Source organism: Marmota monax, unplaced genomic scaffold, assembly GCF_021218885.2.
Source record: "Marmota monax isolate L192 unplaced genomic scaffold, Marmota_monax_Labrador192_F-V1.1 WCK01_AAM20220418_F8-fsc00205, whole genome shotgun sequence".
Taxonomy (NCBI): domain Eukaryota; kingdom Metazoa; phylum Chordata; class Mammalia; order Rodentia; family Sciuridae; genus Marmota; species Marmota monax.
This window is the reverse complement of record NW_026692417.1, coordinates 2,835,014-2,851,132: the sequence shown is the minus strand read 5'-3', so window position 1 is coordinate 2,851,132 and position 16,119 is coordinate 2,835,014. Positions and strand designations below refer to the sequence as shown.

The 16,119-nt window shown below is 41.3% G+C and overlaps 1 protein-coding gene and 1 non-coding gene across 2 annotated transcripts; both read left to right on the top strand.

Annotated features, from left to right (window-relative positions):
- The first annotated feature begins 1,918 nt into the window (after window positions 1-1,918).
- Cfap97d1 (CFAP97 domain containing 1) lies at window positions 1,919-5,488 on the top strand. Its single transcript, XM_046442862.1, has 5 exons — window positions 1,919-2,042; window positions 2,686-2,756; window positions 3,016-3,134; window positions 4,598-4,721; window positions 5,432-5,488. The coding sequence occupies exons 1-5, from the start codon at window positions 1,919-1,921 to the stop codon at window positions 5,486-5,488; spliced, it is 495 nt and encodes a 164-aa protein (XP_046298818.1).
- A 10,311-nt stretch (window positions 5,489-15,799) lies between these two features.
- On the top strand, window positions 15,800-15,871 carry Trnaa-agc (transfer RNA alanine (anticodon AGC)). The gene has a single exon. It is a non-coding gene; the product is annotated as a tRNA-Ala (tRNA).
- Window positions 15,872-16,119: the final 248 nt, after the last annotated feature.

The window sequence follows — 16,119 nt, the reverse complement described above, 5'->3', positions numbered from 1 at the left end:
CTCTCTCACCCTCGGCTAGGCAGTTTCGGTATCTTTGTAAACTGAAAAGTTCAAAAACTTCCTTCACTGAACCAAATTCAAGGCGCTGTAAATATTCCCATGGAACAGGTGTCGCTTTTTCAGGATGACAGGGACACCGGAGTCTACTGTGAAATCTTACTCTGCTGCAGACCAGAAGTTTTGGCATCTTCCCTCACCCCCACCCCTCACCCCCGTCCCGGGCTTGTCCGCTGAATATCTGCTCCAAGCCCAGACAGGTCACCTGCCAATCGAATAGATGGAGGACCCCAGGGGATCCAGACGGATGCCAAAATCTAAGAAGCCCTACTCTGTGGTACATCTGTTTTCAGTGGTCATTGAGAGTCCACATCGCGCTTGGACTCTATGCATCCAGGCTTGGAATTCTGACCCTGGGAAATAAAACTCTCTAAGCCTGTTTGCTAAAGAAAAGGAGGAAGCGGTGTTAATAAAAATTTTAAAAACACAGATTGAGCACTCCTAATGTGGAAATCTGAACTGTTTCAAAATCTGTAACTTTGTGCGGACATGCCACAAGTGGAAAACTGCACACCTGACCGCTTGTGACCCACCACAGTCAAAATGCCGCCGCACTAAAAATATTGTACAGATTACCTTCAGGCTATGGATAGAAGGTGTATATACATAGTCATGTTTAGACTTGGGTACCTTATCACATAAAATATCACAAAATCCAAACACTTCTGGTCCCATGCATTTCCAATAAGGGATACTAAATTCCTAACTTCTAGTGTTGTTGGAAAGATTAAATGTGACAGGAAATCACCCAGCACTAATAGTGAGCACTCAGTAAGTGTCAGTCCTTCCTTCAACAATGAATGTGTTACGCATCCACTGGGTGCTATTCCATGCTAGTGTCAACATCACTCAGACGCCTTTGCAGCCCTTCCTGAAGCAGCTATAGTAGCTCAGTTTTTGCTGAGTTCCCACTAAGTTCAAAAGCATACTGTCCTGGAAGAAAGCAGCCCTCCCCCATTCATGGAAAAAAAAAATGAGATTCTACTTTCCAAAGGGGCAAATACTGTCACTGGAATTTTTTAAAAAAATATTTTTTAGTTGTAGATGGACACAATTCCTTTATTTATTTTTATGTGGTGCTGAGGATCCAACCCAGTGCCTCACACATGCTAGGCAAGTGCTCTACCACTGAGCTACAACCTCAGCCCCAGTCACTGGAATTTAGGGACTCAACATCCTGAGCCCAGCTCTGCCACTACCTTGGTTCTTGAGCAGCTTTGCTGTTGATCTGGACTTCAATTTCTTCATCTGGAAAGTGATAAAATTGGATCAGATTATCATTAAGGCCATCTGTCATCTCCCCCAAAAGCTTGTGGTCTTGTCCTTTCAGGGAAACTGTAGTAAAAACTACTTGGCTTATAGCCCAAGGTATGTAACCAAGGATGAATTTATCCCCAGCCCATGCCTGTGCCATCCCAACCCTCTTTTCCTTCCAGCATTGTTACCATCTACATACAAATCAGAGGGGGGGAACTTCGGAGTCCCCTGCCCTTGATCTTGACTTAGACCTAGGTTAGCATGAAAAATAGAAGCCTAACACACAGAATTACATTTTAGGAGATAGAAATGCTTATTACCCTGATTTGATCATTACACACCAAATAAATGTACCAAATTATCATTCTGCATCCCACAAATATGTTCAAATTTTATGTCAACATAAAAAAAATTTAATTATAAAAACAAAGTTTTCAAAAGTAGATGCCTAGAGATGGCCAGCATGTTCTCTTGCTTCTATTCCTTTCCCAAGACCTGACCCTGATGTCATAATTGGATAACTATGACACCTGTCGGGGGGACAGCTAAGTACCTCACAGAAGACCTAGTTGCCTCATTTCTGAAGTTAGACTAGAAAGAGAAGATGAACAATTCCCTGGATTATCTGGCCTACCCTGTTATCGTCTCTAATCATAGGCAAAGCACAACTTTCAGGAAAAAGCTGGACCTTGGCCACTACATACTTCACAGGAATAGAATACAGATAGGTATGTGGATAGTTTCGGTTGGATGCTGCCATAAGCGGTTCTCCAAGGGTCCACCATAGAGCTATCAACTTTGGGGTGATATGGTCTTCTCTGCTGAGTTTATTCAAGAGGACGTTAATATCAGTAACAAAATTTATCTTCCACCAGGAACTTCATGTGGTGGAAACACTTATTTTAAACTCTTTAAAGCCAAAATAAGTTAGAAAGAGGATAGGACTTCAATGTCCATAGACAAAGGCTGTTTTATCTCTGTAAAATGTCCTCACCATTCTTTCACTTCTGCTCAAAACTCTTCAGAGCCGGGAGCAGTGGCTCACACCTGTAATTCCAGTGACTCAGGAGGCTGAGACAGGAGAATCGCAAATTCGAGGCCAGTCTCAGAAAACCTGAGAGGCCCTACGCAACTTGGCGAGGCACTGTCTCAAAATTAAAAAGGGCGGGGGGGGGGGGGGGCTAGGGGTGTGGCTCAGTGGTAAAATGCTTCGAGGTTCAATCCCCAGTACCAGGAAAAGGGCGGGGGAGATCTTGGCCAGAATATAGTCATAAATCAAGTTCATTAGTCAGAGTTTATTCTAGTAGATTTTCTGAGGCCATCACTAAGATTCCTGTGCAGTAACATTGTTCTTTTATCCCTCTTTTCTAGTAAAGCCTGTGGTCAATACCAAACCTCCAATGGCGCACACACATCACATTTTAAAATTGAGCAGATTACAGGTATTTGTTCTTGTCATCTGCAGGCATATTATATTGATTTTTTAAATCTTTACCCTAAAGAGAGTCACTTTCCCAGAACCTCCTAGATACCCACCTATCTCAAAGCTTTACTCTACCTCCTCACACCCGTCAGCTCCATTTTCCTAGGCTCTGCTTTTCTCTAGAGTGACTCACAGTCCCAGAGCAGAGTTATGCTCAGCCTTCATGTGTGAGAACAAGTACAGCAGTGATGTCATGGTGGGGTGGGGTTTCTTAACAGGGTGAACAAAAGAGAATCGACAAAATCGAGTATGAAAATAAGCAACTGTGTCAGAAAATTGCCAATGCCCATCGGGGCCCTGCCCAGGTGGACTGCTGGAATGAATACTATTCCAAAAGGTAGTGTTCTTCTTCTGTATTTCTTTTTTTTTTTTTTTTTTTGGTACCGGGGATTGAACTCAGGGGCACTCAACCACTGAGCCACATCCCCAGCCTGTGTTGTATTTTATTTAGAGACAGGGTCTCACTGAGTTGCTCAGTGACTTGCCATTGCTGAAGCTGGCTTTGAACTCCCGATTCTTCTGTCTCAGCCTCCCAAGCCACTGGGATTACAGGCGTGCACCACCACACCTGGCTCGTATTCCATTTTTAGGAAGTCAAATTGGACCTTCCCCCTGGGTTCTCATGAGCAAGAGGAATAGTTAAAAGAAATTATCTTGAAGAGTAACCAAAGAGACCATGTTGAGAATGGAAACTTTGAGAATGGAGAACTTTCTCTAGCATCAAAGAACTAATATAATCTAAGAGGCTTTTCAGAGTTTTATTCAGAGTTCATCACAAGAAGGCACTGAAAACTTTTGTAAAATGATAGCCACATGTCTTAGTCTTTTGGGCTGCAGTACCATATACTGGGTAGCTTATAAACAATAGAAATTTATTTCTGACAGTTCTGGAGACTGGGAAGTCCAAAGATCAAGGCACCAGCAAATTAGGTGTCTGGGAAGGGCTGCTTCCTGCTGCACCGAACCCATCTTTCCACTGTAAATTCACACAGTGGGAGGGGCAAAAGGATCTCTCTCAGACTTCTCCCATGAGGACATGAATCCCATTAGGGTGACTTAATCATCTCCCCAAAGTCTCACCTCCTAATACTATCCCTTTGGGGGTTAGGATTTCAACATGCAAATTTGGGGGCCACACAGACATTCAGACCATAGCACTATAGCTGAGACAATGACACAGTATTATTCAAATTGGTTCCACAAATATTTCCTGAGTAGGTATTAATGTGCTAGGCACCAGGAATAGATGAAATAAGACATATATTTTCTAACCTCAAAGAACTCAAAGTCTGAGAAAGGGAGACATCTACGTAAATAATACCAATCTGAAGTGGTCAGAGCTACAAAAGAAGTGTATGCAAAGGAAGGAATTTGGTGGAGGTGTGTGTGCACGAAGATGCCTTTCCTCTATCCTGGTATATCTCAAACAAAATTGAAACCTGAGGGTTATGAGATGGACTAAAAATTGTAGCCAGCCATTTGTGGCTTATCCATTGGGAGCCTTTCCTCTTCATTTAAACTCGAGGTTCTCGATCCTGGTTTCACATTATAATACTGGGGGAGCTTTGTAAAATTGCCTAGTGCCCAAGTACCATCCCAGACCAATAAAGGAGAATCTTCTAGTGGGCAGTGGGATTGAGGACAGGTTTGCTTTTGGGGCCTCAGGGCACTGCAGGACTCTTTCCTCCCTGCACTTGGGCAGCCTGGAACTAAACGGAATGGCAACTTCACCTCCTCCCCGTCTCCCATCCTCAAGAAGCATTTTCTCCTTCACTCATCCTTGGGTTTTGTGTTTTTCAGCTTAAACAGAGAAACAAGGAACCGCGAACTGGTGAGAATTACTATGGAAAACCAGGGCATTCTGAAGAGGCTTGGTGATCGCAAACCCCACTATGACCGCTGGGCATCTGAGATAGACTGGCAGGCACGTGGCTTGTTATATTCCTAGGTGCACATGGGGTTTGTCTGTGGTCAGCCTAGGGAATGACTCAGAAGGACCCTCTGAATGGCTAGATTATGTGAAATGAACTTTGATTGCCAAAAGGAAAATCATCTAAGGCAACAAAGAGGCATAAACCATCAAACAGCTAAAGACATCATGATAACAAAGCTATTATGTGTCAGTTTCAGAAAATATTTGGTAGCATCTTCCTGGTATTTTAATTCATTAAGAAAGTGGTTGTGCATGCCTGTAATCTCAGAGGCTCAGGAGGCTAAGGCAGGGGGATTGTGAGTTCAAAGCCAGCCTCAGCAACAATGAGGTGCTAAGCAACTCAGTGAGACTCTGTCTTTTAAAGAAAATACAAAATAGGGGACATGGCTCAGTGACTGAGTGCCCCTGAGTTCAATCCATAGTATAAAAAAAAAGAAAGAAAGAAAGAAAAAGAAAAAAAAGCTCAGTGTGTAAAGTGAAGAAAGGGTACATGATCCCATTCTGCATGTGGCTGATTTGCCTTATTTAAGAATAACTCCTCAAAAAAAGGATGGGGGGAGCCATCTGCAGTATTTTTAAAAACCTCCACTTCCTTGATTTGGTCTGTAAACCTTTTCTAAGCCACTCTTGGAATTTAGAACTTGAGCTGTAACATCATCACCCCAGCATTGACATAAACCTTTCTGACTTTTGCCTTCTAGAATTCAAGGCGTTATATCAAAAATACAACAAGATATCTTCTCTCCCAAGATGAGTAGGTATGTCTCATTACTATAGAACATTGCTACAGTTGCTACCAAAGCCCTAAGAACCCATGAATGGTAAATAAACAAGAGGCCCAGCCTAGGGGATGAATTTTGCTCTTCTCATATACCATTGTTTGGCTGATTCAGGGAATTTAAAGATCTTTGACTTATCTCCATACAAGAAGGAAATGACATTATCTTCTATCATCAGCTTTGAGACTTTGTGGGAACCTGAGAGGAAGTGATTTGTTCCAATAAAACATTCACAGGAGGCCTCGTGGCTTTAAAGTCGTGCCAAAGTTACCCTTACAGGTCTCTGTCACTCTTCAGAAGTACTGTCATTTTGGCATTTGGTATGATTTGACATTATTAGTTAATGACTAAGTGGCCCCCTCTTTAAGGGAGAAAGAAGAAATGGACACTCAGGCTTTCCAAAGAACAGGCTGTATAATTGATGGCTCTCTTTTTCTTTCTCCCCCCACCCCAAGGCAAAGTTACTCACCATGGAGAAGATCCTAAGATTTGTTGGCTGCTTATACTCGAGACACTCCAGGGTGGCTGAAGGCTCAAACTTAAGATGCTACATAAATCTTGGAAATAAAATAGGGCAGACAGGGGAATATGCAATGGCCATTTTTAAAATTGGGGGTTATGAAAAAAAGCTTTAAGGAGGGTGGGGAGGGAGATGGGGAGAGATCTGAGAGGACTTTTAAATACACACTTGCCCCCCACACACACACCAGTGCGGGGAGCTAAATAAAGGTGGCTCGAGTGAATTTCCTGGGATACCAAATAAAACACAGACACACATTTTACCCTTAAATCAAGCTTCAGGATGGCTCCTTGCTCTCGGCCTCAAATGGGAGAGCAAGGAAAGTCATGAGAGGCTGGCGCAAGAGCTAGCACGGTGGGACGTGAACTTTTATTGGGGGGACCCTCATTCTTTAGAATGTTCCATCCAAAAAAGGTCAAGAGGGGCAGGGTTACAAGGACAGATAAGGTAATTCGACCCCTGGGGCTGTGGGAGGCCATGCCTACACGTGAAGACACATTCTGCTACTTAGAGGATCAGGGCAGCACCTTAGGCCACTATAAAGGTGACCAGGTCATTTCAAAAGTGATTGACAGAGCTTCTGCCAATCACGGGAAGGAAAATGCCAGCCATTCAGCGTGACACCCCCCAACACACACTGGGGGGAAGAAAAGGTGGGGTGAGGTGACCCAGTCACAAACCTGTCACTGTGAAAATGGAAAACGAGCACGTGATGGCATTGACACTCATCGACAACACAAGGAACAAATACCATTAGTTCTCTGTGAATTCACTGCTGGGAAAAGAAGGCTCATTGTGGCTTCCATGCACTCTGGCCATTGATAAGCAGCTGCAGCTTTGAAACTTGTCTCAAAACGTGTGGTGAGACAATGACACATCGTTTCTGTGACTCCTGATCGTACTGATTTTGAGCATGATTTTTAAAATTCTTTTTAAAAATTAACACAATAATGGCACAAATTCATGGGGTACAGTGTGATATTTTGACAGGTGTATAGAACGTGGGATGATCAAATCAGGGTTATTAATATATTTACCACACCAATATATTTTTTAAATTTTATGGACAACAATATCTTTATATGTGGTGCTGAGGATCAAACCCAGTGCGTCACACATGCAAAAAAGCACTCCACCCCTGAGCCATAACCCCAGCCCCTATCACACCAATATTTACCATTTATTTATATTAGAAATACTTAAAAGTCCTCTCTCTAGCTATTTTGAAATACACAAATCATTGACTACTGATACCCTACTCTGCTAAAGAACATTACAATTTAATTCTAACTGTGGTTTCCTACCTGCTAACCAAACTTTCTCTACCTCCTCCAAGCCCCTGGTGATTGCCGTCTACTGTCTTAGATCAACCTTTCTAGCTTCCACATGAGTGGAAGTGGAGTCTTTCTGTGCCTGGCTTATAAGCCCAGTTTTTAAAACTTTCTACTTTGAAATAAGAGACTCACAGATAGTTACAAACATGCACCTTCACCCAGGCTCCCCCAATTTTAGCATTTGCAGAACTGTAGTACAGGGCTGGGGCGTGGTTCAGTGGTAGAGCACTTGGTAGCATGTATGAGGTCCTGGGTTCCATCCCCAACACCAAAACAAAAAACAATACAGTATAATATCAAAACCAGGAAAGTGACATTGGTACAATTCCTAGAGCACATGCAGATTTCACCAGTTAAACAATGCACTCATTTGTATATATGTGTATAGAGCCCTCAACAGTTTTGTCACGTGTAGCTTTGTGTAACTAGTCAAGATACTTACCTGTATCATTTTCAAAAGACACTCGTATGCCACCCTTTTTAGCCACAACCACCTTCCTCCCCTTCTCATCTCCTGGCAATCACTGATCTGTTTTCCATCTCTATAAATATGTTATTTCTTGAGTGCTACATAAGTGAGATTGTGCAGTATATGTTTTCCTGGTTTTGTTGCTTTTTTTTTTTGTCTTGTTTTTGTTTATTTTTGGTACTGGGGATTAGACCCAGAGGGTCTCTACCACTGAGCTATGAGTTTGAGACAGTCTTGCTAAATTGCCCAAGCTGGCCTTTAACTTGTAATCCTCCTACCTAGGCCTCCTGAGCTGCTGGCATTATAGGTGTGTAACCACCTTTCCTGGCTGTGTCCTTCCTTTTAAGATTAGTTTGGTTCGTTAATATAAGTTCCTAGAGGCTCATCCACATTGTATGCATTGATTGCTTATTCTTTTTATTGCTGAGTAGTATTCCATGGTATGGATGTCACATTTGTAACCATATACCCACTGAATGATCTTTGGGTAATTTCCAGGTTTTTAAAAATATTATGAATAAAGCTACTATGGAGACTTGTGCACACATTTCTGCATGAAAATAGATTTGTATTTCTCTGGAGCAAGTATCCAAGAGTGCAATTGCTAGATCATATAGTTAGACTGCTTTTAGTTTTAAAAGGAGCCTACAAAATTGTGTTCCAGACCATCTTACATTCCCACCACCAAAGGATAAGTGATCCAGTTTCTCTACATCCTTAGCAACATTTGATATTATCTTTTTTTTTTTAATGTTAGCCATTCTGGTATGTGTGTAGTGACATCTCATGTGATTTTAATTTGCATTTCTTTAATGGTTAATGAAGTTGAACATCTTTCCTGTGCTTGTTTGCCATCTGTATATCCTCTTTGGGGAAATGTCTGTGACTATCCATGTCTTTTGCTCATTTTTTTGAATATTGAATTCTGAGAGTTATTTACATAATCTAGATACAAATCCTTTGTTAGATGCATGGTTTGCACATATTTTCTCCCAGTCTGTAATTTCTCTTTCGGGGACTCTTTACAAGGTCTTTCACACAGTGAGATATTTTTATTTTGATGATGTCCAACTTATCAATGATGAAAGTGATCTGTATCTTGACTGTATCAATGTCAATATCCTGTCAATATCATACTATAATTTTGCACTATGCTACCTCTGGGGGGAACTGGGTAAGGGATTCACAGAATATCTCCATATTATTCTTTTTTTTTTGGGGGGGGGGGTAATGGGGATTGAACTCAGGGGCATTCAGCCACTGAGCCATATCCCCAGCCCTATTTTGTATTTTATTTAGAGACAGGGTCTCATTGAGTTGCTTAGCACCTTGCTTTTGCCAAGGCTGACCTTGAACTTGTGATCTTCCCGCCCTAGCCTCCCAAGCTGCTGGGATTGCAAGCATGAATGTAAATCTACTATTATTTCACAATACAAAGGTTAAAGAAAAAAAATCAAAGTAATATAACTGGTTCCAATTAATCTCGGTTTGAGGAACAACCATTCTTCTAGACACTCTGGGGGTCATCCTTTACCCTTCTCTTTAATCACATCTCTCTTCCCACTCCAGCATAGCTCAAATTGACAAGTCCTAATTCTCAGTCTCTGTATGTGCTACCTTCCATATTTCAAGCATTTGTGATTTATTAGAATTTTTTTCATTTGTTTTTCAGGTACTCGGGGTTGAATCCAGAGGCTCTCTACCACTGAGCTACATCCCCAGCCCTTTTTACTTTATTTTGAGACAGGGTCTTGCTAAGCTGCTGAGGCTTGTCTCAAACTTGCAATCCTCCTGCCTTGTTCTCCTCAGAAGCTGGGATTACAGGTGTGCACCACCATGCCTGGCTAGGCGCTTGTGATTTATGACTGGTATTATTAATGAAAAATATATCCATATCACTTTCTAGCTTACTACCTCCAGTGACTTGCCATTCTTTCATAATGGACCATCACCTTAATTATGACATAAAAGGCATTCTATGATCTTGTCCCTATCTTTGTAGCCTCTACCCGTATGAAATCTTAATTTCAATAAACAAAACTCGACTTTCTGATATAAGTAGTGAAATAGTTTATTAAAAAATATAAATTCAGCATGCCTGTAATCCCAGCTTCTTTGGAGGCTGAGGCAGGAGGATTGTAAATTCAAAACCAGCCTCAGTAATTTAGCAAGACCGTCTCAAAATAAAAAATAAAAATGGCTGGGAATGTTGTTCAGTGGTTAAGCACCCTGAGTTCATCCCTGTAGATAAAAGACCACATAAAAGGAGACCTGTTCTGCAGATGATACAGCTTGCATGGCTGTCCCTTGAACTAGAACTTGAACTGCCACTGCTACCTTTAAAAATTCATCATTGTCTCCGATGTTCTGTCACTAGCCCCAATTCCATTTCAGAGAAGGTATATCTGATTGGTGTAAATAGATCCTCTGCCCATTCCTTAACTGCAAGGGAGTCTGACAAGGTGATACATGATTTATTTTTTGTTGTTGTTGTTTGTTGTTTTTTCCACTTTGAGATATGGGCTCTGCCTCTCACCAGGAACAAGACAGGAAGTTTGCCCCAAATTAGGATGATCAGATGCTAGACTTCCACAAAATGACAGATTTATGTAACCTTGTTAACTCTTCACTCCTGGCCTTTTTTAGCTAATAGAGACTTGTGATTTTTCTCTTCCTATTAATTGTTATGCTGTCTCCTCTGGCTGGGAGATCCACAGTTCTTCCTCTTTGCTTGACACCTGTTCATTTTCAACATTTGAGAGTCTGTGCTCCAGGAAGTTTCCATGAACTGCTCAGTTGGAGTTCCTTTGAGTACAGTTTCATTTAGAGGTTTTCCTGTTGTCCTCTTATTGATTTGTAGTTTGACTCCACTATATCCAGAGAACAACTCTATAATTTCAATTCTTTTAAGTTTGTGATGGTTGTCTTCTTACCCAGGATATGATCTATCTAGGTGCATATTTTATGGGCATTTAAAAGAGAGCTGGGGCTGTAGCTCAGTGGTAGAGTGCTTACCTAGCACATATGAGGCACTGGGTTTGATCATCAGCATCACATAAAAATAAATAAGTAATAAAATAAAAATATTCTGTCCATCTACAAAAAAACATTTTTAAAAGGCTGGGGATGTAGCTCAGTGGTAGAGTACTTGCCTAGCATGTGTGAGGCACTGGGTTCAATTCTCAGCATCACATATAAATAAATAAATAAAGGTCTATCAACAATTAAAAAATATTTTTTAAAAAAAGTTGAAAAAAAAAGTGAGAGAGAACATGTTTTGTGTCAATATTGGTAGAGTGTTCCATAAACATTGTTAGGCGCTACAGTTCAGTTCTAGATCTTGATGATTTTCTATCTAGTAGTTCTATCAATTATTGCAAGAGTGTGGTGTCAAAATCCCCAGCAATAATTGTGGATTTGGTTAATTTTCCTTTCAGTTCTGTCAGTTTTTGCTTCATCTATTCTGAAGCCCTGGTGTTGGTGTAGACACATTTAGGATTGCTGTATCTTCTTGTTGGATTGATTCTCTTGTCATTATATAATGTCCCTCTTTGTCTCTAGTAATTTCTTTTTTTTTCTTTGAATTTGACTCTCTGATATTAATATAGGCACTATTGCTTTTTAACATTTATGTTTGCATGATAGATGATTATATTTTCACTTTCAGCCTACCTGTGTATCACATTTAAAGAAGCATACATTTGTAGATAGCATGTCATTGAATCGTTTTCTCATCTATTCTGCTAATATTTTGTGTTTGTGTGTGTGTGGTGTTGGGGATTGAACCCAGGGCACTGTGTGCATGCTCAGCAGGCATTTCCACTGAGACACATCTCTATCCCTTTTTATTCTGAGACAGGGTCTTGATAAGTTGCCTAAACTGGCCTCAACCTTGCATTCCTCCTGCCTCAGCCTCCTGAGTAGCGGGAATTACAGACATGGGCCACCACGCTGGCCCACTGCCTTTTAATTGATCCTTTTGTCCTCTGCTTTAATCAGCTTTTGAATCACTATCACCAACATACCTGACTAGGACAACTTAGCAGAGGAAAAGTTTATTTTTGTCTCAGGTTCCAGAGGTTCAGTCCATGGTTGGCAGACTACATAGCTCTGGGGCTGAGGGAAGGCAGAACATCACGGTACGAGGGCATAGCAGAGGAAAGCAGCTCAGGACATAGCAACCAGGAATCAGCAAGAGAGCCTGGCTCACCAGAGACATAATATAAACCCCCAATGACATACTTTCTCCAGCTATACCCTACCTGCCTGCAATTACCACCCAGTTGATCCATATCAATGGATTAATCCACTAATTAGGTTAAAGCCCTCACAATCTAATCATTGTGCTTCTGAACATTTTTGCATTGTCTCACACATGAGCTTCCAGAGGACATATCTAAACCAAAATACCTCCTTACTTTTTTAAAAAAAAATATTTTTAGTTGTAAATGGACCCAATATCTTTATTTTGTTTATTTAGTTTTATTTATTTATTTGCACATGTGAGGCACTAGGTTCGAACCCAGTGCCTCATGCATGCTAGGCAAGAGCTCCACTACTGAGCCACAGCCCGCGTCCCCTCCTCATTTTAAAAACATAATAATCTGAATTCCTCCACAAGATTCTGAGTACTACAGTACCTTGTGGATAAAGTATGAGTACTACATCAGAAGATGATATTACTTTTGCTTCAACCATAAAATAAAGAAACTCATGAGGTGAATGATAGTGAACTGTTTTCTTCTGTTTTGTCGTTTTTTTCCTTTCTGAGGATCCCCGCCTTCCTCTGTTACTTTGTTTGGAGAATTACCTTTAAGGAAGGTCTCCACAAATTGTGTTTCCCTTCTTCCAATAACATATTTATTCCCCTTCATCCTTTTAGGATAATTACACCAAATGCAGGACTCCAAATTGATGGGGATATAGTCAGTGGCAGAGAGAGCACTTGCCTGGCATATATGAGGCCCTGGGTTCAATGCCCAGCACAAGGGAGGAAAAAAGAAAGATTGATTGTTCTTGTTTTCAGAATTTAATAAAAATGTGTGGTGCTTCTTTCAAGCCTCCATAGTTTCTCTTTGCACAGTTTCCAATTGTGTGTGTGTGTGTGTATATATATATATATATATATATATATATATTTTTTTTTTTTTTTTTTTTACCAGGGATTGAACCCAGGGGTGCTTAACCACTGAGCCACATCCCCAGACCTTTATATTTTTTATAAATATTTTTTAGTTATATATGGATGCAATGTCTTTATTTTGTTTATTTATTTTTATGTGGTGCTGAGGATCGAACCTAGGGCCTCACATGTGCAAGGCAAGCACACTGCCACTGAGCCACAACCCCAGCCCTTATTTTTTATTTTGAGACGGGGTCTTTCTAAGTTGCTCAGGGCCTCTTTAAGTTGCTGAGGCTGGCCTCGAGTTTGTGATCCTCCTTCCTCAGCCTCCCTAATCTCTGGGATTTATAGTCGTGCACCACCACACCCAGCCTAACTGATTTTAAAATGAGCTTTATGCATATGCTGAAAATCTTAAATTATTAAATAAATCAGCAAGATCTATCATTGTCTGGATGATATAAATATGATTGGTGGTATAGATGAAGTGACACCAAATAAGTAGATGCAATGCGATTGTCCATATGCTTTAAAGCATGTGTGTATTTGAACATACAGTGGCAAAAGCACCATTGGCAAATGTGCTCCCATCTGAGCACCATGTGTGAATGACAGATGGTTGTAACTTTCTTAAACCCACTTCCTGCAGGGAGTGGAGTGGGTGGAGGAAAGGCTACTCATCACTGGATCAAGGTTGGCAGCAAGATTAACTCACTTGCTAATTCTGCTCAATTGATACTGAACACTGTCCTGAAAGATCCAAAGGCAGTGCCTAGATTTGACAGGAGAGTGCTGTGATCAATGAGTAACGCCTGCTACAGGTGCAGGAACGAGTGGCAACCCATATGCCACTCATTTAACATCCCTGACCTAGAAAATTCCTCCAGAGTTCACAATCCCTCTGGCTCTAGAAACAGGAAGAGGACTTACCTGTGTTTAAAGGCCCATGAAAACAAAAGGTACATCTTGAGGGGTTTCAATGAGATTTGAAACAGCGATGAACTTCTGCAAACATTTCCCCTCAGGGCTCAGAACTTACATACTGCTAGTTGGAATGGAATTTAGAATTGCATTTACATATATCACATCAGTATATATTTTAAACAGGTGCATTAAAAAAAAAACACTTTTCTGCTTTTTACAGACTGCAAAAACGTGCCTTCTAAATGACCTCTGTCCCTGAGGCCCTATTCTTTCTACTCCCAAAGATCTGGTGCAGACAAACAGCTGTAGACCAGCTTGTCTTGAGGGTAAGAAGGTTACCTTGACAGGAAATAAGGCAAGCTCATTTTAACACCTTGCTTATAATACATGTAAAGAGATTCGTACATTTCATCTCAGAATTGGGTAAAAAGATGGAGTAAGAAGCAGATAATGTCTGTTGAGTAATATGAAATGCAGAAAACATCATTATCTGGTGCCCAATCACTGTATGCCAACCCTGGAAGACAAATCACTCAGGTGAGACTTCATAGGGTCTCCACCATGGTGCCCTCCCTACAGGGTATTCAAAAGTTATTTTTATCTAAGTATTTTTGCCTGGGAGTAGACTTTTTTTGAGAGGGGTGGGGGCAAGGGTATTAGGGGTTGAACTTGGGGATGCTGTGCCACTAAGCCACATCTCCAGCTCCCCCCACCCCCACTTTTTCTTTTTAAATTTTGAGACTGGCTCTTGCTAAATTGCTGAGGCTGACCTTGAATTTGAACTTGCAATCCTCCTGCCTCAGCTTCCAAAATCGGTGGGATTATAGCCATGAGCCACCATGCCAATCTGGAAGTAGACTTCAGATACCAGTCTCCTGCCTAACAACTTTGCACTTACCACCTACCCTTCATGGGGCAGCGACTTTCCCTGGCCTGGTTCTCTGTGGAATAACTCAAGACCAATTTCCCTTGATAAGAATCCAATACTTTGTAAGCAAAAGGAGGTCTCCAACCTTTTGCTAGAAAGTTCTGAAGAATATGATCCTGGTAGTTGGGCCTGCCAGGGTAGTGAGCTAGAGAGTTGCACAGAGTCCTTGTACAAGAAGGTAAAATAGAAATTTCTAAATGGGCAGCAGACCCTCTCCCTGGTGCTTCACCTGTGACCTGGTCTCCTTTATCTCTTCATGAGTACATTTCAACTCAGAATGGGGTAAAAAGAGAGCCTGAAAATGTAGACATGTGTAAGCAACCTCTTTGCAGTCTTAGAAGCTACAGACATGTTACATACTATTGCTAACTCCAGCTATGAACACACCTCCCTTGTAAGTCAGTTATTTAATGGGTAGCTTTAAGTATGGAGCCACAAAAGAGTGAGGCAGTATTACATAGTGGTTAAGAACCATATCTCTCTTGCTGGGCGCAGTGGCACATGCCTGTAATCCCAATGGCTTGGGAGGCTGAGGCAGGAGGATCACCAAGTTAAAAGCCAGCCTCAGCAACTTAGTGAGGCCCTAAGCAACTCAGTGAGACCCTGATTCTAAATAAAATATTAAAAAGGGCTGGGAGAGCTGGCTTAGCGGTAGAGCGCTTGCCTCATATGTGTGAGGCACTGGGTTCTATTCTCAGCACTGCATATAAATAAATGAATAAAATAAGGTGCATTAATAACTAAAAAAATTTTTTTGAGGGGGGCGGGTACCAGGGATTGAATTCAGGGGCACTTGACCACTGAGCCACATCCCCAGTCCTATTTTGTATTTTATTTAGAGACAGGGTTTCACTGAGTTGCTTAGCACCTCACCATTACTAAGGTTGGCTTTGAACTCGGGATCCTCCTATCTCAGCTTCCTGAGCTGCTGGGATTACAGATGTGTGCCACTGCATTCAGCTAAAAAACATTTTTTAAAAAGGGGTTGGGGGCTGTGGTGTGGCTCAGTGGTAGAGCGCTCGCCTAGCACATGAGAGGTACTGGGTTCAATCCTCAGCACCACATTAAAATAAAATGAAGATGTCCACCACAACTAAAAAATAAACATACATATATATATATAAAAGAGGGGGGTTAGGGATATGGCTCAGTGGTTAAGCGACTCTGGGTTCAATGCCTGGTACCAAAAGTAAAGAAAAAAAAGAACCATCTCTGGTATTAGGAAGATTTAGGCTCAAATATAACAGCTATGCCATTTTTTTTTTAAGCTGTGTACGCTTGGGTACATTATTTAAAATTTCTTTCTTTCTTTT

Coding starts and splice junctions, on each gene's coding strand:
- Cfap97d1 (XM_046442862.1), top strand. CDS start 1,919: ATGAACAATTCCCTGGATTATCTGGCCTACCCTGTTATCGTCTCTAAT. Junction 2,043..2,685: donor CAGGAATAGAATACAGATAG/GTATGTGGATAG, acceptor CCTCTTTTCTAG/TAAAGCCTGTGGTCAATACC. Junction 4,722..5,431: donor CATCTGAGATAGACTGGCAG/GCACGTGGCTTG, acceptor TTTGCCTTCTAG/AATTCAAGGCGTTATATCAA.